Consider the following 19455-nt stretch of genomic DNA (forward strand, 5'->3'; position numbering starts at 1 on the left):
GAAAATAAGGCACAGAAGAAGATTTGAGATCGCAGCTTAACCCTAAAATAATAATTAAAAATAATAATCATTAACATAATTCCAGCCAATCAGACGGCAGTGTGCAGAGAGGCTGAAAATTCAAAAATAACAAGGCGGAAGTTTGTGAAGAACGAGAAAAATAAAAACCTGAAGTAAAAAGAAAAACGTTGGAATCTGAATTTTAAACATAAAAAAGGGTCAAATCATTTCATTTCATTTAAAAATAATATCTATAATAATTTACTTAATGCTCATTGGTAATTTTAAATAAAGATAAATTTAAAGTAAACCTTTGATAAAAGGCAGGTTTTTTTCCTTCTTTTTTTTTTTTTTTTTTTTTACTTCCTGATTTCGTTTCCTGCATCACATTAACAAACACAAACTGACGTCACCTCCATGATGGACTTCATTACCCACAATGCACTGCTACTCAGTCTGCTCCGGAATGTGCTCTGTAACCTCTGTAGCCATGGCCATGACCCTCGGTTGTGACATCATTTGCCACCATGATACGAGGCTTGCTGTAGGCACAGAAAGATATCCCCGTGGTCTGTCTGTCTGCGCCGCGGGCCAATCAGAAGCCCTGCGCTCTGAGCGGCCGCTCAGAGGTCAAAGGTCAGATGGTGGACTTGGAAAAGGACACCCGGAGGTGCTGGTTGTGGTCCAGCTGGTGGTCGTGAAGGGCGATCAGAGCCTCAATGGCTTCCTCCACCGAAGCCAGCTGCATCAGCGCCATCTTCCTATCCTTCCTGTGACATCAGAGGAAGTGACATCATCACCCACAACCCATCAGAAAGGAGGGAGAGGAAAGGAGTACATAAACACTTACAAAAAAAAAGTTTAAAGAATTTTTAATATTTTTTTTTAACATTAGAAACTGAAGAGAAAACTGAACTTTTTAAACAGTTTATTTCATTATTTTTTTCTTTTTTCATTATTTCGTAAAGTAAACATTTCATACAGTAAACAATTATAGATTTAAATAATATTTTATAAAAATTTAAATTTAAAATTATTCAGTAACATCTGTATTTAAAAAATATGTTTTTTGTTTTCATTTAAATAGTATTTTTCTTTTTAAATAAATCATAATAATCTGCCTTTTTCTGATTGGTTAACAAGCACAAATCAGTGAACGGAGTTGCTTTGTTACTTACTGGAAAAACTTGAAAGCTTTTACTGCAAATCCATTCAAAGAAAATAAATCCTTCAACGCCTCCTCGCTCACTGAAGAGCTAGGAAACAAGGAAACAATGAAGGACAACAATATTTAAATGCATATCAGTCTCCAAGAGTCAAACACATCAAACAGGAAGCGAGGCGGTCTTACGGGATGTTGGAGAGGTGCAACGTTGCTGACGGAGGGAAGATGTTGTTGAAGTTTTTGGAGCCCGGCTTTTTGAAGCGGTGGAGGGCAGAGCCTGAGAAGTCCCGAGTCAGTGCTTGTTCTTCTTGCCCAGCCCCTCCGCGAGGCAGCTGCACCACCGGGTGTTTGGACAACGTCACCCGGATCACGTTACCATGGAGACGCTGCCCGTTCAGGTGACTCATCGCTGTCATTGAAGAACAAAGAGATAAACAAGAATTTGTCTTCTGCTCATCCATTACAGTATTAAAATCATTAAAAATACAATTCCGAACTTTTCATTCATTATAATTCAATTGACCACTGTACTCCCGTGCATTTAGTCATTATTCATGACAATATTTATTATTATCAGGGCTCTAGAGTGCGACCAATTTGGTCGCAAATGCGACCAAATTTCTCCATGGTGCGACTAATAAAAAATACTTGGTTGCACCGGTGCGACCAAGTAAAAAAAATACTTGGTCACACCGGTGCAACCAAGTATTTTCTCGGAAAAAAAACGTTTCAGCAACCCTGAAAGTCTCCGTGTGTTCAACAACAGACACACATTATGCCCATGTCGTGTTCTAAACCAATCAGAGATACTCAGAGGCGGGGACCTCTGTGATTGGCCGTGGTCCAGATATTCCTGCAGACCTACTTGTGTTTACGTTTGAAAGTGCGGGCAGATAGAGAAGGGTGAGTAGCCCAGGTCAGAAGTGTATGAAGTTGGTATTGAGAAAATATGAAAAGAACAATTGATAACTTTTTCGTTAAGTTAAGGCCTGATCAGTCCAAAATTCTGAGCCAGCGCTCTGACACGGAGCCATCAACCTCTCCGTTTTTGTCAAACACTGGTCCGGAGACGGCATCAGAAAATGAGCCACATACGATCGACTCCCAGCCGGAGTCCACTGAAAGTAAAAGTGAGAAAATGTATAGATTTCGAATCGAGTGGCTTGACCAGTTTCCCTGGCTAAGATACAGCCAAGCTGACAATATGATGCACTGCATTTATTGTCGCGAGTGTGGAAAGACCATGGCCGGCAACACAGCATTTGTCACTGGTGCTAATACGTTTCGAATTGAAACGCTGAAAAAGCATACAGCATCGAGAAGACACATTATATGCCGCGATAAATGCTCTGCCAAAATGTCCCCGCTCCCCACTGCCTTTCAGCGGCAGGCAGGAGTAAACAGGTCATCGGAGGAGGCCGAGATGATCATTAAGTTTAACATCGCCTACAATATTGCAAAAGAAGAAGTTCCGTTTACTAAGTTCAAGTCAGAAATAACTCTTCACAGGAAAAATGGCTTGGACATAAACCCCACATACAGCAATGATGTTGCGTGCGCCCAGTTTATAGGCGTAATCGCTGACACACTGAAAAAAAAGACGTCAGTGGAAATTGCGAACAGTACATACATGGCCTTCCTGATCGATGGAGACACAGACATCGCCACAAAAGAATGTGTCATTGTGTACGCTCGTATCTTGCAAAAAGGAAGACCAGCGAATATACTGATTGGACACATTGAGGTCCAGCATGCCCATGCCCAAGGTAAGCCATGTCATGTCACGTAGCCTATGTATATGATTAATAATATTACGTCGTGTTACTGAATTAACCATATCTAGCATGTTCTTATCATTGAAAATTAAACATAGCAATAATACATGAATATAGAAACTCAAACTGAAAAAGACTGCATTGTAAACTCTTGATCTGATAAGTAAATGGTATTTTTTTTTTTATTTGTTTAGGAATTTATGCTGCCTCAAAGAAAGCATTTGCTGCTCTTGGGGACCAGTGCAGTAACTGGTTGGATAAAATCATTGCTATGGGGGCTGATGGAGCTGCTGTTAATTTGGGCAGCAAAGGGGGTGTCAAGTTAATCATTTTGAAAGGTTGTTAGTTAATCATTTACAAAAAAAAAAAAAAAACGTGAACATGTAAAACTGCGGTGTTAAGTAATGCAGTTAAAAAATTTGGGTACGCCTAAATTTTGTGCTGGTGCGCCTAAATTTTATTTTTAGGCGCACCAGTGCAACCATGGCAAAAAGTTAGTCTAGAGCCCTGATTATGCTGAATTAATCATCATCACAGATTAATTCACTGAACTGGAATTAAAAACTAAAGTAGCTCTGACCTTCTGTATCATCGCTCACAGCGTCATTAAAAATGAAGAAAAAAAATGTTAAAATTAATTAATTTTGTTTTTTTTTAAATGAACTGAATTGTTTCAGACCGAGTTGAGCCTGCGTGGCGTCGCTCATCTGAACAAGAGCGTTTTCCTTCTTGTTGAAGAGGATTTTCACTCTCTGAACGTCTCCGTAAACACCTGAAAAAACATGAAACAAAACTGTCAATGAATCAGCACAGAAACACCTTTCAAACACGTTAAAGAAATAAAATCTGAGTTTTCCTACCGAACAGGATGAAGAGGCAGTGAGGCGTGACGTTCTGCAGAAGGTGAATAAAATTAGTTCAGTGGAAAATATATGTTTAAAGATTATAACTTGAAGTTTTTGACTAAGTATCGTTCCTTTCCAATTCCACCGAAAGCAAAAGAAAATCAATTTAAAAATTTAAATGCCATATATCTGTCCAATGACTTCTTCACAAGAAATTCAATATACAGGGTGGGCCATTTATATGGATACACCGTAATAACATGGGAATGGTTGGTGATATTAAAGTCCTGTTTGTGGCACATTAGTATATGTGAGGGGGCAAACTCCTCAAGATGGGTGGTGACCATGGTGGCCATTTAGAAGTCGGCCATCTTGGATACAACTTTTGTTTTTTCAATAGGAAGAGGGCCATGTGACACATCAAACTTATTGGTAATGTCACAAGAAAAACAATGGTGTGCTTGGTTTCAACGTAACTTTATTCTTTCATGAGTTATTTACAAGTTTCTCTTCGTTCACAGCCATTGACATGTCGAAGAGGTTAACACGTGAGGAGCGGATCGAAATTGTTGATATCTGGTGAACGCAGTAAACAGGTCATTGCAGCAGATTTGAATGCAATACACCCTACGAGACCACCCATCTCCCATGCTACAGTTAGCAAACTGCTTGCTAAGTTTCGTGAAACTGGTTCAGTGTTGGATTTGCCAAAATGTGGACGAAAGAAAACTGTCACTAATGAAGAAACATCAGTGGCTGTCCTAGCTTCATTCAGCAAGAGCCCACAGCGTAGCACTCGCCGCATGTCACTGGAGAGTGGCATTAGTCCAACATCCCTTCGGCGGATATTAGCTACTCACAAATGGCACCCTTACAAACTCCAGCTACTGCAGCATCTCAACGAGGATGACCCAGATCGGTGCACAGAATTTGCAGAATGGGCAAAACAAAAATGGGAACAGGACCCTCAGTTCACGCAGAAGATTTTGTTCAGTGATGAGGCAAACTTTTATGTGAATGGTGAAGTTAACAAACAAAACCACCGCTATTGGTCTGACACTAACCCACATTGGATGGGTCCCTCCAAGACTGTTGGAACAACAAAAGTGATGGTTTGGTGTGGTATATGGGGTACAACGATAGTGGGTCCATTCTTCATCAATGGAAACCTCAAGGCCACTGGATATTTGAAATTGCTACATGATGATGTGTTTCCCTCTTTATGCACTGAAGCTGGCACGTTCCCTGAGTTCTTCCAGCAAGATGGTGCACCACCACATTATGGGTGCCAGGTCCGAGCATTCCTAGATGAACAGTTTTCTGGAAAGTGGATTGGTCGTCGTGGGCCATTTGAATGGTCCCCAAGGTCTCCCGATCTGACCCCCTTAGACTTTTATCTTTGAGGTCATCTGAAGGCAACTGTCTATGGTGTGAAGATACGAGATGTGCAGCACCTGAAACTACGGATACTGGATGCCTGTGCTGGCATTTCTCCTGCGGTGTTGCTATCAGTGTGTGAAGAGTGGGAGAAGAGGGTTGCATTGACAATCCAACACAATGGGCAGCACATTGAACACATTTTATAAGTGGTCAGAAACTTGTAAATAACACATGAAAGAATAAAGTTACGTTGAAACCAAGCACACCATTGTTTTTCTTGTGACATTACCAATAGGTTTGATGAGTCACATGGCCCTCTTCCTATCCGGTTGTTCAGTCTGACGTCACTAGCCGTGTCTGGGTCTAAACTCCGCTGCGGGTCCATATATCAAACGATCACTATGGCATTACTGAGAGTTGAAAAACTGTCTAAAGTCTTTCATCTTTAATAAAATGATCAGCGTTCTGCTCTACCAGGTGTAACAATTGAGTTTAACATCCAGGCATCCATGAAAACGGAATTTATGACATTTAACAGAGTTAGAAGTTAGCAGGGAGTTAGCTCGCTAGCTTCTATCTAAATACAATATAGCATGTCCTCACTGCGGGGTTTTGGAAACAAATTAAAACGTACAGCTCTGCTATCACTTCTAGCATAAATGAAGACAGAAAACTAAACAGCAGTGACGTTTGTAGGGTTACTGAAGTTTGGCTAGCTGGTATATAATGATGTGCTACGAGACCGCTAGCGACACAGCTATGTTAGCATAATATAAACAAGCTAACTTTTTTTCCCGCTCGATAAAAGTTAACGTGAGTGTTCTCGGTGGTCAGGAACAAATGTAATCGCATGGCAGGATGCTGTAAAAGGACCAAACTTCAGCCAGGAGAACAACTGAGATAATCCATCCATAATATGAGGTTAGTCATTCATATACTGCTGCATGGGCTGGGCTGTAGTTACATGCTAAGGTTTTAAAAACTGAGCTTAAATAAATGATTAGCGGTAATAAAAGCCGAGGGAGGTCAACAGTGATCACTGACTGTTTTAGGAGCTTTTTGAGATCAAATAGAAGAAAATACATAACATTAAACATGTTAACAACACAAAAGCCATATTAAACGCAGACTACTTTAGACCCGGAAGTAGGATTCGTCGCGTCATCACTGAACAACCGGATAGAAAAAACAAAAGTTGTATCCAAGATGGCCGACTTCTAAATGGCCACCATGGTCACCACCCATCTTGAGGAGTTTGCCCCCTCACATACACTAATGTGCCACAAACAGGACTTTAATATCACCAACCATGTTATTACAGTGTATCCACATAAATGGCCCACCCTGTAGATACGAATGCATGCACTTTCTGCTAGGGCTGCTCAATTAATCGAATTTTAATCACGATTACGATCTGGGCTTTCAACGATCATTAAAAATGACTGAGCCGATTATTAGCCCCTCCCTCATTTATCCGCGACACCTTAAAGGCCGGTCCGTGAAAATATTGTCGGGCATAAACCGGTCCGTGGCGCAAAAAAGGTTGGAGACCGCTGATTAAGAGGACCCGAGGGAAGCTCGGAAAGCTAAGCAGAAGTTATTTGGAGAGTGACTGCCGTTGGTTGAAAAGAGAGTTAAAAAAAAAAAAAACTTCAGTGGTGTTGCACACTATTTTATATTTTTTTTTTTAAGTCATTGTTAACCCTTTAAAGCCGGTCAGAGCAGTAAGCTCCGTTTTGCGTAACTATTGTTAAATCCCTGTAGAACCTGAACCGTGTAAGCTAGCGCAATAATTTGTTTTGCATATGAAACCGGAGGAGTTGTACTTACATCTTATGCCATCAGCTTGTCCTCGGTCACGGTTTCGTTCCACATATAGCTTTGCAAAAATTGCATAAAAAGCGCTTGCAGGAACAAAAACATAATATTCCAGAAACACGCTTTGCCGTTCCTATCAGCTGTTCGTAACACTTCCCACAGTGAAATGATGCACATGCTGTTTTCTTTGCAAATTTGCATCATAGGATTGTTTTTTGTTTTTCCTGCAGTATATAAAAATTGCTGTATCTCCAAAATAAAACTATGAAGACACTCAAAATAAATTTCCTGTGGTGGGAAACTATTTTTTGCAACTTTATTGTATTTAAAGTTTTGAGGGATAAACCTCTTAAATTTCTCCAAGTAGAAATATATGTAAACAAAACAAAAGCGATTTTCAATTTTTTTTGTAGTTTATTGCACTTTTTTGCAATTTATGTAATTACTATGGACTTAATGCATACATATTATTAAAATATGGGCTATAACAGTTGTATTGATGTATAGCAACTTGAAATGCTCCCACAAATGGCACTACAGCATGTAAAAAAATAATATAAGCTCTGGTGGACTTGGTTCTATAGTAGGTCTTAAAGGGTTAAATAAATATCGTCAAATAATCGTGATCTCAATTTCAGTGAAAATAATCGTGATTATCATTTTTGCCATAATCGAGCAGCCCTACTTTCTGCAATACTGATATTAAGACTACAGAGCATCTTTTTTATTCATGTGAAAGTTCCAGATCTTTTGGGGATGATTTTCAGTACTGGCTAACCTCCATAAATATTGACTGCCCTTCTCTAACCTTTCAAGTATTAGATTCTAGTTGCAAAATTTTTCATTCACAAAGGTCGCTTATTGAAAATTACTCCGATTTTTGCTGGATTTAAAAATGAAGTGCTGCTGTGGAAGGCTTCATTAGACAAGTGTAACTTAAATAAAGCTCACACCTTACTTGATTGTATGTGCGTACTTTTGTTTTTTACTTTTATATGATAGATCACCTTACTGTACTTGTATGCTGCTTTATGGTATTTCTGACCTATACTGTTCTTTTGTTCTTTATTCGATGGCTGCTTTGTTCTTAACCACTTGTACTTGTATGTAACTTTTTGTTGTCATGTAAAATGAGTGCTGTAATTGTTATTTTGTTCAAAAACAAAAAACAAGTTAGCTCAGTGAGCTGTGCTCTGATTGGATAGTGGTCGTGTCCAAATTCATGGGCTGCATCCTCCTGAGGCCGCATTTGTAGACCGATTACGTCACAGCGACGCGCCGAAGGCTGTCCAAATTCGTAGACTCATCCGAATGTAGCCGACAAATGCGTCCTCCTTTTCCCCGAATTTTAAGGATGGGTCGGGTGTGTCCTTCGTGGCCCACCATATCCCAGAATTCATAGCGCGGCCCAGCCAAACTCCAGTTTCCAACAATGGCGGCCGCTACTAAGTTTTAAAATTACTCATACTAATCTTTCTGGGTCACAAAATAAACTTTTAACATATTTTCAGGCGAGGAAGTAGTTGTGTAAACATCAAATATCTGCTCGGTTTATCAAGATATTGCATATTTGCAAAAGTGCTTCGAGGTTTTCGGAGGCGTCTGCTACCCACCAGCTCGACAGCTAGCCGGGAGCTCGAGGGTCACTGAAGCCGCCGAGAAGGGCACAACTCCCGGCACATCATTTTCAGATCACCGCGGACTTTCGCTGCTCGGGTTAAACGTAATATATAAGTCACTTAGACAACCTAAAAATGTTATTGTTGGGCTTTTTTCAGTGTTTTGTTTGTTCGTGAGTAAATCGGTTTGGCTGAGATTAAAGTTATTAGATAAGATTAGATAAAATAAAACTTTATTAATCCCCCGGGTGGGTTCCTCCTTGGTTTTTACACAGCTGACTAAACGTCAAACAGAAACCTGATTAAACATAAGTATGAGACAGTCGAGAATTTACGCCAGTGTCCCGTTATATTTTAGATAGCAAGGAGCAGACGGCTGAGTTTATTAAACTCCACCGAGACAGCGGTGACGCTAATCAGAAGGCTAGACCGTCCAATTTCACGGCCGTTTACTTCCGGCCTACCCGACCTTCTGAGGACCCGGCCCACGTAGACCGCGAAGGCCGGTGTCCTCAGGAGGATGCAGCCCATGAATTTGGACACGACCAGTGACTGTGTGAGCTAGCATGTGTGACCTCTGACCTCTGGGTTCAGGTTCGACACCAGCAGCACCGAATGGACAGCAGGAGGCGCCATCTGCAGCGAGACGCGAGGATGAGACACTAGCGAGCCGGGGACAGGCGCCATGGACAGACCTGAGGACGGAAAACACCAAAACTTTATTTCAGTGGTTTCCATATTCACGCTCAGCGCATCCAGCAGCCGGATTATTAAACATGGACTCATCTTAAAACATGTAAATGTCAATGGTCAAAGGTGATGTTCATGTGCAACTCACCTGTGTGTTGGTGGAAAGTGGGTGGGAATGCCGCTGCTCCATACGGAGGCAAAGCTACACCTGAAACACACATACAGGTTAGCTCACTAGCCCCGCCCCCATACAATGACTCTGAGGTCTGCATAGAGTTATAGAAATGACAGCTGCTGGTCAGTCGAGGTGTGTGCGCTTATTGAGTTGTAATGAATTTGTACAACTGAAACACCAGCGTACTTGATGATGTCACAGGTCCAGAGTTCTTTCGGCCGTCCCCTCTTAATTTAACTGTGACTAATATGTTATGAAGCTTAACTTTAATCTCAGCCAACTCGATTTACTCAGGAACAAATAAAACACTGAAAAAAGCCAAACATTAACATTTCAAAGTTATCTAAGAGACCTATATATCATGTTTAACCTGAGTAGTAAAAGACCGCGGGGGGGGTTGAAAATGATGTGCCGGGAATCCGCTGTTCTCGCCGGCTCTAGTGATCCTCGACCTCCCAGTCTGCTATGGAGCTGGTGGGTAACAGACGTCTCCGAAGACGTCGGAGGCATCAGGGAATATTTACGGCTTGACTTATCACGACTACACGAGAACACAAGTACGCAAAAGTATGCATATTGAGACAGGCCCTTACTCTTACCGAAGGTGGCGGCAGGCTCTAGCTCTCCGCTTGGCAGGTCGGCTCTGGTGAAATCCCGACTCTTGTCGTTGTTGTACTTCACGTTGAGCACGCTCAGTTTGGAGAAGTCGATCCTCAGCGTGCAGCAGCCGTTATAGATGTTCTGACCGTCTAGAGTCTGACAGACAGAAGGACACATACTGTGATCTGACTGGACCCGCACCAGTTCAGACCTAGAACTGGAGCTGGATTTCTAAATGTGTGTGTGTGTGTGTGTGTGTGTGTGTGTGTGTGTGTGTGTGTGTGTGTGTGTGTGAGTGAGAGAGAGAGAGAGAGAGAGAGAGAGAGAGAGAGAGAGAGAGAGAGAGAGAGAGAGAGTGAGAATGTGTGTGTAGGTGTATGACTCACAGCCTTGGCGTGCTGAGCATGCACGGTGTCGCTGAACTGCAGGAGAGCCTGAAACTGGTTGTTTCTGGTGAACGTGATGATCTTCAGCACGGAGCCAAACTTACTAAAGATCTGTGAAAAAATTTTATTAATACCACCAAGAACTGTTAGAAAGGACATGATAATAAAAACTTCAATAATAATAACAATAATAACACTGATGATATCTGCAGTCCTGACCTGCTGGAGGACCTCCAGAGTCACAGGGTAAAATAAATTCTCCACAATGATTCTCAGGACGGGACTCTGACCTGGAGCTATGCCCCGGCCCTCCCCACCTGAAGCCATGTTCCCAGAGTGCACTGCTCCTGCATTCATGGCCTGCAGCGTTGCCTGAGCCCTCTGTCAGCAAACAAACATATTATTGATTGTTTAAAGGACCATCTCGCTGCTTTTTGTAAACAGATGACAGATCAAACTTCAAACAAATAAACAGACACCATGGGTGGGGCCTGAGCTGCTGCTCCTCACCTGATTGGTCATATTGTCAGTCTTGAGCTCGCGATGGGTGGAGTACTGAATGTAGACTGGCTGACTCCTGATGGAGGGAGTGGCTGAGGTGTAGTAGTTCACCATGGTAACAGCGGCTTCTTCTGACGCCATTTCTAAAAACGCCTGAAAAGAAAAAAAACGATTACTTAAAAATTTCATGTGTTCCTCTCTGTGTGAGTCTGTCACGGTGGGACATCTTTTCTAAGCTAACATTAGCTAGAGCTGCTCTCTGTAGAAAATTTGTCCATTCACACAGAAGGGAAAAAAAGATTTGCTTGGATCATGTGACAGGTGTAAACAAAATAAAGCAGTGAGGGAGCAGTACAAAAGCCTTTCATTACTTTAATCCACGCTGAGATCAGACCACAAAGGAGACTGAAGAGAACACAAAGCCTCAGCCATCATGTGTTTGACTTTCACTACCTCACAAATTACACAACACAGTGAACCACACTGCTGTGCAGAAGTCTTGAACCGCCCCTTATTTCTGACCAGTTTTGGAAGACTGTTTTTTGTTTGTAAACCCGCTCTCTGTGAGCCATTCAAGAATGAAAATGCTCCAAACACAAAGAGTAACAAGTGTCTATGCACAACAGAAAACTTAGTGAGGAACCAGCTTTAAATAATTTTAGACTCTTTGTTACTCGCCTGTTACAGCCTGTCATAAAAACACACCACTCAGTGGAAGAGTGGCTTAGACCCTGCCTAACATTCACATACACTTGTTGCACTCTGATGGATGTATCGTGGGTAATTTAGGGTTCAGTATCTGTCCCCCCGATACTTCCACATGCCTCAGAGCAGCTGCAGGTGGAACCATTTATCTCTGCACACGTTTCACTGAACCAATTTCCCATCGTTTCATCAAAATACAAAGAAATGAGGGCTGACTTGAAACTTTTGCACAACACCATATTACAACACAAGCTGAAATAAGAGTTCAGCTCTGGTGCCATGACTCACACCTGAAACATGTCATTACTTGTTTCCATGAACATGTCACTGTTAGTGACAGACCCATGAGACGATTATTAAAATAACTTGTAGTGTCCAATGCATCAATGAAGGATTATTTCTCTCTGGATGAGAGGTCAGCTGTAAGAACCTGAGAGGGCACTAAAGCAATGAGAAGCCATTAAAAAAAGACAATCTGAGTCACATGCGGCGTGATGACATAGACAAGATAAAATACAAATAAACAGTGTGCTGGTTGGCTCAGCTGGAGCTCTGCATATACAGGGTACAATCATATTAACTGTTTTTACTAAGAAACAAAACTGACATGCCCATTTTCCCACTAAATTTGAATTCAACGAAGAGGTGTTGTGGGCGGGAATTCATTTTGCTCCGTCTCTCCGCTCCTTCACTCTGATGTCCAGAGGCCTGCGCTACAAAGCAGGATTTGGTCTTATCCATGTGACTTCAGGTTTAACTCTTTTTTCTGTTTTTCAAAGGTGGTTCACTTTTTACTGGGATATATCGCTATGGTTACTTATGCTGCAAACAGGCTATGTTCCAGATTACACATCAACAGGTGTGTAACTCCCACCTACTGACTAATCAATTCTCTGGAAAACAGCATCTCCACTCCTGGCAGAGCCCTCAGACTGCTGCGCAGAGTCTCTCTCGCGGAGAGGGTTGGACCAAGTGACCCTGAATCCTCCCTTAGTTATGATGCAGTAGGTGTAGGCTGCTGGGGGATTCCCATTATGCACTGAGTGTTTCTTCTTCACTCACTATGTGTTAATAAACCTCTCTGAAATTAATCATTAGTTATTATTAATCTCTGGCTCCCCTCCACAGCATGTCTTTGTCCTGTCAAACCGGTCGCTGCACATGGCCACCCCTGCCTGAACCTGTTTCTACTGGAGGTTTCTACCTGTTAAAAGGGAGCTTTTCCTTCCCACTGTCGCTTAGGTGCTTGTTCATAGGGGTTGCTTAATTGTTGGGGTTTTCTCCGCAGTATTGTAGAGTTTTTATTTTACAATATGCGAGGTGTGAGGTGACTGTTTGGTGCTGTACAAATAAAACTGAACTAAACTGAATGTCTCTGTGCTTCCCCAATGAGCATCGGTATAAACATAGATTGTTAGATGCAGCTTTACTTCTTTTCTTTTTTTTTTTACCTGTTTAATGCAAACAAGTTACAACAACGTTATTATAGTATTAAATGGACTAAATCTGAAGTTGATTCAGTTGAATGAAATAGTCTAAAATCTGTGATGATTTTATCAGTGAGAGCTGCTCCACAGTTTGCAAAACGTCTTATTTTCCTAGACATCAAAAGTGCCTGGCACGTGTTCATCTGTCTGCTCTTCTATTCCTCCTAAGCAGTTACATTTTGTCGAATTTATGAGAAACAGTGCCATTTCCAAAAGCCTTCCATCTTCTAAACAGATACCTTCCAAACTCGTCCCGCCTTTGTACACAACTTATTTGTTCTGATTGGATGTCATCTTGTTTTTATTATTTGACAAAAGTCTCGATACATTTTATCATCATTTTCATGTTTCTGCACAAGCTTTTATTTAGATATTGCCTTGTTTCCGTCAGAAAAAAACATTGCAGTCGCACATTCACACAGTCACATTTTAACTGGCGTTCTTTCCAGGCTTTAAATAGGCTAAGCTGTTGTCCAGTCTAACTGACCGAAGCATTTAAAGCACTCACGCCTTCATAAAGCGCTGGTCCTCCACCACTACTTTCGTTAAGCAGGCATCTGTATACTGTGTTCAATCTTGTTAGATTTTTCTCATATTACAGCTTTATCTCCCTTTGCAGCTTTGTGTGACTGCTTATCCTGATTGCAGATGTTAGGGTAAGTGAATCCAGACGAAGGAAAGATAGGTGGGTACAACTCGCGTTGGGGGTGAGGGAAGGGAGACAGGATAGTGAGGGTCTATTGTAGGGTCTTTACCTTACGACATGTTGTGATTTGGTGCTGTATAAATAAAACTGAACTGAAGTGAATAACAAAGTGCCTTCTTGTGGCTAACTAAAGAGCTATATAATGACACACAGTGATTACTCACTCAGTACAACCTCACAAACCCCCACACAGCTACCAAATGTGTTAGTAATAAATTTGGATGCAAGATGACGTCGCAAGCAGTCGCAGCCGAACGCCGCTCTCAACAATTTAGTGGATTTCTTTTTATTTTGTGTATTTTTATTTCACTTTTCCTCCAATTAACAAGAGCACATGTGCTGTACAGTAAAAGTGAATTGCTCAGGGTTCTAAACCACATAAACCTGCACACTTTCACCAGCAATGACTTAATAATAATAAAGAACAGGTTAAGAGGAATTCAGACAGTTGTGTACTGCGCACCTTGCTGGCATCGTTAGCGCTCACCTGATTCTTTGTCTTCAGTGTGATCAGCTGACTAACTCGACCAAAGGGAAGCGCCAGAGAAAGCACTTCCTGTTCAGAGACGTCAGGGGGAAGCTGACGCAGGTGAAGGACCCGAGATGGGACGCACTGAGCACGCTCTGAAACACACAGTCTATCAGTGCCATCCACTGCAGATAGACAGAAACAGACAGGTAAATTATGATGGAAAGGGTTCAGGTGGGAGGAGCTTCCCTTTCATAGACTTTCATAGACTCACCTGTGGACAGGTGAGAGGAGCTCATGTTCTCAGAGCTGCTGACAGACGAGCTGAACTCTGACTCCTGGAAACAAACACAATAATCAGTTATTGAAATGTCAAAGTTATATCACATTTCATCAATTTATTAATGAATTTATCAAATCAGCAGCACATGAACCTCCATATTTAAAATCCTGTCTTCTTTTGCAATTTTTTTTTGAGACGTGATTGATCTTTAAAGCCTGTTTCCTGAGACAGACTGCAGGAGATGATTGATGACTTCTTCATTTTCAGCTCTGAGCTTCTGTTTAACTTTACCGCTAACATTTTAACCATTAACCTTCTCCCGGGATCAGTTAAAGAAGCTTCGGGCTCTGCTAGTGACATTTTAGAACCCCAAAGTCGAACTAATTAACAGAAAATGAAAGTAATTCCTCTCTGTTTGTACACAGACAGAGAGGCTCTTTGCGTGAACACGCACATATCGCGAGATTTCAGGTAATAAAACACCGCGGCTGTCGCTACTGTTGCCCCGTGACACTTTCACGCCGAGCCGAACAGAACAGAGCAGAGTTGCACAGCACAGCGCACGAGCAACAGGAAAACGGGGCTCTGGGAGAGCATTTCAGTAAACACCAACAACAAACAGGCAGGGAGGGGCGCATCTGAGGCTCGCGCAGGTGCGGTTCAGTCACCAAGGAAACGAAGGGAGGAAGGAAGGTAAAAGTGCGGTGGGAACGGTTCCGAGAAGGTTCGGGACGGTTTCCCGTTCTCACCCGTCCATGGTCCGTGCTGAGGAAGAGGAGGAAGCGCAGCAGAGAAGGAGTTGTTTTGGTCCGCGAGCCTTCGCAGCCAGGCAGCCACCAAGGAGAACAACGAGCTCACTTCCCGTTTGGTGACGTCACGACAGAACATGGCGTCTGGAGGACACACCTCAGATAAAAAGAAATACAATAATTATAAAAAATAATTATAGTAACAATTAAAAGACTTAAGAATAAGTCAAATATATTCATTGTATTTAAAACAATATCAAATACATGTACAATTAAAAATACTATTACAAACAGATAAATGTAAAAAGATTTTACAAAATGACATTTAAAAGAAAATGCATGTTTTGTATGTAAAATTAACATAAATTAAAATGAAAAATAATTCCTGAAATATGGAATAAAATAAAAAGTACTTAGTTTATTTTTTTTTCAAAGCAAGATAAATAAAATCAATTTAAAATTGCTTATCAATTATAACTCCATTAAACACATTAAATAAATTTAATTTCTGCCTTAAATTCAAAATATGGTATAAATTTAAATAAATACTAATAAAAATTGCTTCAAGTAAAATAAAAATGTAATTTATAATAAAATACATGTTGAAATGTATTAGGCCTTCATTCATGTAAAATAATATGTGTTTGAAAAAATCTGAAATTCTACATTTGAAAACAATCGCAAAAATTATTGCAATGCAATTCTACCAGTTTTGGCAGCTTTTATGAAAATAGAACAAAAAAAGCTCTACTCCTTTTATTTAAAAAAAAAAAAAACAAAAAAAAAAAGAAGCACTTTTTTCACACTTTTTGTTGAACTCCTGAGTGTTCTTGTTTGGGTGCCTAATATTTAAAGGGGAGAGCAGTGTTGTACTATTTTAGACTGTCATATTTGGTTTCCCTGCCATGGCTGTTCCACATTGGACTACCACCTCTAGTATTAGTATATTTTGGAGAAATTAATCGGACTGTTGTCTGAAGTGTAATCCTTTTTCTTTTTTCTTAACTTTATCTGACTGAAGACAGACCAGCTGTAGCCACTATGACATCACCCATCTACTGTACAGACACAGATACCTGCTAAATGCTGAATTGTAGAATTTCACTCATCAGAACTCCACCTCAGACTTTTAATGTCTGTTAGTACATTTGACTCCACAGCAGATTTTATAACACTATTTAATAAAAAGCTCCAACCGCTCAAACACAGTCCACAGGTCCAGTAAAAGGGACTTAAATTAGCTGAGGTGAAGCCTAGCAGGTAGCTAGAAACTACAGCACCTGTCTGAGGACCACCCCTAATAATGCAAACTCTAAGCCTCAATACAGTTTAATCAGGTGAGTTATAAAGGTGAAGATGCAAGGAGCAGAATCTGATGGTGAAGGTAGTGTTTAATTACCCAGGGTCAGCCGTCCAAAGCAACAGACAGTGCACAAGGAAGGTGGAGTGGACAGAGATGAGTGGGTGATGTGTGAAAGGGAGAGTTGATAAGCTCGTAGTGAGACCTGCTGTGATGGATGGTTCAGGGATGGTGGCACTGATTAAAAGAGGCAGGAGGGTGAGCTGTTAGATGTTAAAGATGAGATGTTAAAATCTCTTCTTTTGGTGCTGAGCAGGATGGGCGGGGTTAGAAAAGGGCACATGAGCTCAGGCTCAGCGGTTTGGAGACAAAGTCTGAGGTGTTTTTGACATTAGACCTCAGACATTTGATGGATGTACTGAAGGAAAACATGCAGAGAATTGGTGTTTGAGGCCCCTAAAGGAGCGGCTAAAGAGGAAACAGGTGAGTTATACATGTAGTTCTGAAGAGGACCCTGGACAGACACCAAACCTCCTTGTATCAGTTTGTAAACATCAGTGACAACAGTGCAAACTGTTCCCTGTGTCCTTTTTGGTCTAATTGTTTTTGTTTTGTGTGCCCAGCCTTGTCAGTCTGTTGGAAGCACATATCTGGGAGGGGATGAACAAATTTCCTTTATTTGTCTCTTGATGAAAAAAAATTAGTTCATGGTGCCACAGGTGGACAGTTTGTTCCTGATTTTCATTACATTTCCTGCTCAGACTAGAAGTTTTTGTTATCAAATATCATAACCCAAGATGCTTAACTCTGTCCAAGCATGATTACAAAAGTATCCTCACTGTCCAACATGTTTCTCCTGCAACATTTTAGCTTCATGGTCACAGTCTGCTCAGCACTGCCACCTTCACCTTCACTGCAACCTTCAAAATATAAGACCTTATATAAGGTCTTATATTTTATATAAGGTCTTATATTCTGAAACACAGGAACTCTGCCAGTTTTTAGCACAATTCTGTTTTTGATTTCTTGTTTGTTGATTCAACATCTGCTAACTCTTCAGTTATTGGTGCAAACCAAGATTTCAACTCACTTTTATACACACACACACACACACACACACACACACACACACACACACACACACACACACACACACACACATATATTTATATTTTGTGTGTGTGTGTGTGTGTGTGTGTGTGTGTGTGTGTGTGCATATATATATTAATAAATGACAAATTAAAAAGGCATGAACATTTTTTTGGATCGAAAAAATACATTTTTATTAATAGAGATTTCACTACTGAGGTTAAACATGATATATAAGTCACTTAGATCACTTCTAAATGTTAATGTTTGGTTTATTTCAGTGTTTTATTTGTTCCTGAGTAAACCGGTTTGGCTGTGATTAAAGTTAAGCTTCATAACATATTACTCCCAGTTAAATTAAGAGGGGACAGCAGTAAAAACTCCGGACCTGTGACATCATCAAGTACGCTGGTGTTCCAATTGTACAAATCTCGAGTCTGTACTCCCGTGCGTTCTCGGCGAGTAGTACTTGAGAATTGAGAAAGGGTCTCTGTCTTGCTAGCTTGCGCTGCGCTCAGGGGATCTGCACTCGACAGTGCAGCCTAGGCGGAGTAGTCGAATGCAGATCCACTGAGCGCTCAACACAGACAGCATCGTCAGAAGGAAAGTTGATAAAATAAATTAAAAATTTTGTATTGTTCGATACATATGCATACCGAACCGAAAGCACTGTATCGAACGGTTCAATATCGATACGAGTATCGTTGCACCCCTAATATATATGTATAATAAATTGGTTACAAGATAGCTTTTAACTTCTTACACAGTGTGTCTTTGTCCTGTCTTCCTGCTCTAATGGCTACCTATCCCTGTTGTAGGTTTCTTCCTGTTGAAGGGAAGTTTTTCCTTCCCTTTGTCGCTAAAGTGCTTGCTCACAGGGAGCCATGTGATTGTTGGTGTTTTTAGTTTTCTTTGTATTACACAGGTCTGAAAAAAATAAAATAAAAATTCAGCTGCATTGGCGGTCCTAGCCTGTTTGGCGCCCTGGGCGAACACTCCCTCGGGTTGTGTGAGACTTTAAATCATCAAACTGTAAATTATTATAAATTTTAAATTGTTATTGATCCCTTTACCCCTGGTCCTAAAGTTTATATTTATTTTCTCACTCTTCTTATATTTATTGTTTGTTTACTTGCACTACTGTAACTGGAGCCTCGTCATCTTGTCTCTCTACTGGACTGTATGTAGCGGAGATGACAATAAAGTTTACTTTGACTTCAGCAGCAAGCAGGCGCACCGAGGGCTCTCGCGCTCACTTTTCACATACAGAATTTGGAAAAAACATCGGTGCAAATTATAAGTCTGTATCATGATCTCTGGTGTTTTCGTGTTCGTTGGTTTGTTTTTTATTTTGTTTTATTTTCCGAGTTGGTTATTAGACGCTGCTCCAGCCAGCCAGAGAATCCCCCGCCGCCCCGCCCTCTCCTCCCTGTGCCGCAAGCAGTAGGCGCACCTCGCAAACGGAGGGCGCCCTTACTCCCAGCAAATGAGCGATAGAAAACCCATCGGTGCCTGCGCCATTCACACTATGCGCTGGCTGATGTCGGGGCAGCATGAGTAGCCTACGAGCAAGTTTTTTGTTTTTGTTTTTTGCCGATGCCCGTGATGCCGCCCCCACCACGATGCCGCCCGGGGCAACCGCCCGTGTCGCCCGTATCAGAAACCGCTACTGTTCAGCTGCATGGAATACTTTTGGTAAATTTCATGTTTTTT

The 19455-nt window shown here is 41.2% G+C and overlaps 1 protein-coding gene across 3 annotated transcripts; it reads right to left on the reverse strand.

Moving 5' to 3' along the window:
* Positions 1-340: 340 nt before the first annotated feature.
* On the reverse strand, positions 341-15493 carry LOC146705331 (polypyrimidine tract-binding protein 3-like). Of its 3 annotated transcripts, none has more exons than XM_085462978.1 (14): positions 15354-15493; positions 14596-14659; positions 14340-14506; positions 10964-11107; positions 10673-10834; positions 10454-10564; positions 10067-10223; positions 9441-9500; positions 9185-9297; positions 3801-3834; positions 3620-3712; positions 1352-1574; positions 1179-1256; positions 341-770 (listed from the first exon to the last, which is right to left on the reverse strand). In XM_085462978.1, the coding sequence occupies exons 2-14, from the start codon at positions 14618-14620 to the stop codon at positions 638-640; spliced, it is 1500 nt and encodes a 499-aa protein (XP_085319104.1). In that variant the 5' UTR covers positions 14621-14659; positions 15354-15493; the 3' UTR covers positions 341-637. The 3 variants fall into 3 exon arrangements, with proteins under 3 accessions (XP_085319104.1, XP_085319103.1, XP_085319102.1); XM_085462977.1 differs by lacking the exon at positions 15354-15493 and adding an exon at positions 14756-15350 and having other exon boundaries at positions 14340-14476; XM_085462976.1 differs by lacking the exon at positions 15354-15493 and adding an exon at positions 14756-15350.
* Positions 15494-19455: the final 3962 nt, after the last annotated feature.

The sequence above is a fragment of the Copadichromis virginalis genome, linkage group LG7, assembly GCF_057382275.1.
Source record: "Copadichromis virginalis isolate Kocher_CV1m ecotype Utaka linkage group LG7, C_Virginalis_male_GT1.1, whole genome shotgun sequence".
In the NCBI taxonomy this organism is placed as follows: domain Eukaryota; kingdom Metazoa; phylum Chordata; class Actinopteri; order Cichliformes; family Cichlidae; genus Copadichromis; species Copadichromis virginalis.

Bases quoted from the DNA above. Each gene is read 5' to 3' on its own strand.
- LOC146705331 (XM_085462976.1), bottom strand. The intron at 14,507-14,595 runs GTGAGTCTATGA...GTCTATCTGCAG, and splicing joins CTCCTCTCACCTGTCCACAG to TGGATGGCACTGATAGACTG. The intron at 11,108-14,339 runs GTGAGCGCTAAC...TTTTCTTTTCAG, and splicing joins CACTGAAGACAAAGAATCAG to GCGTTTTTAGAAATGGCGTC.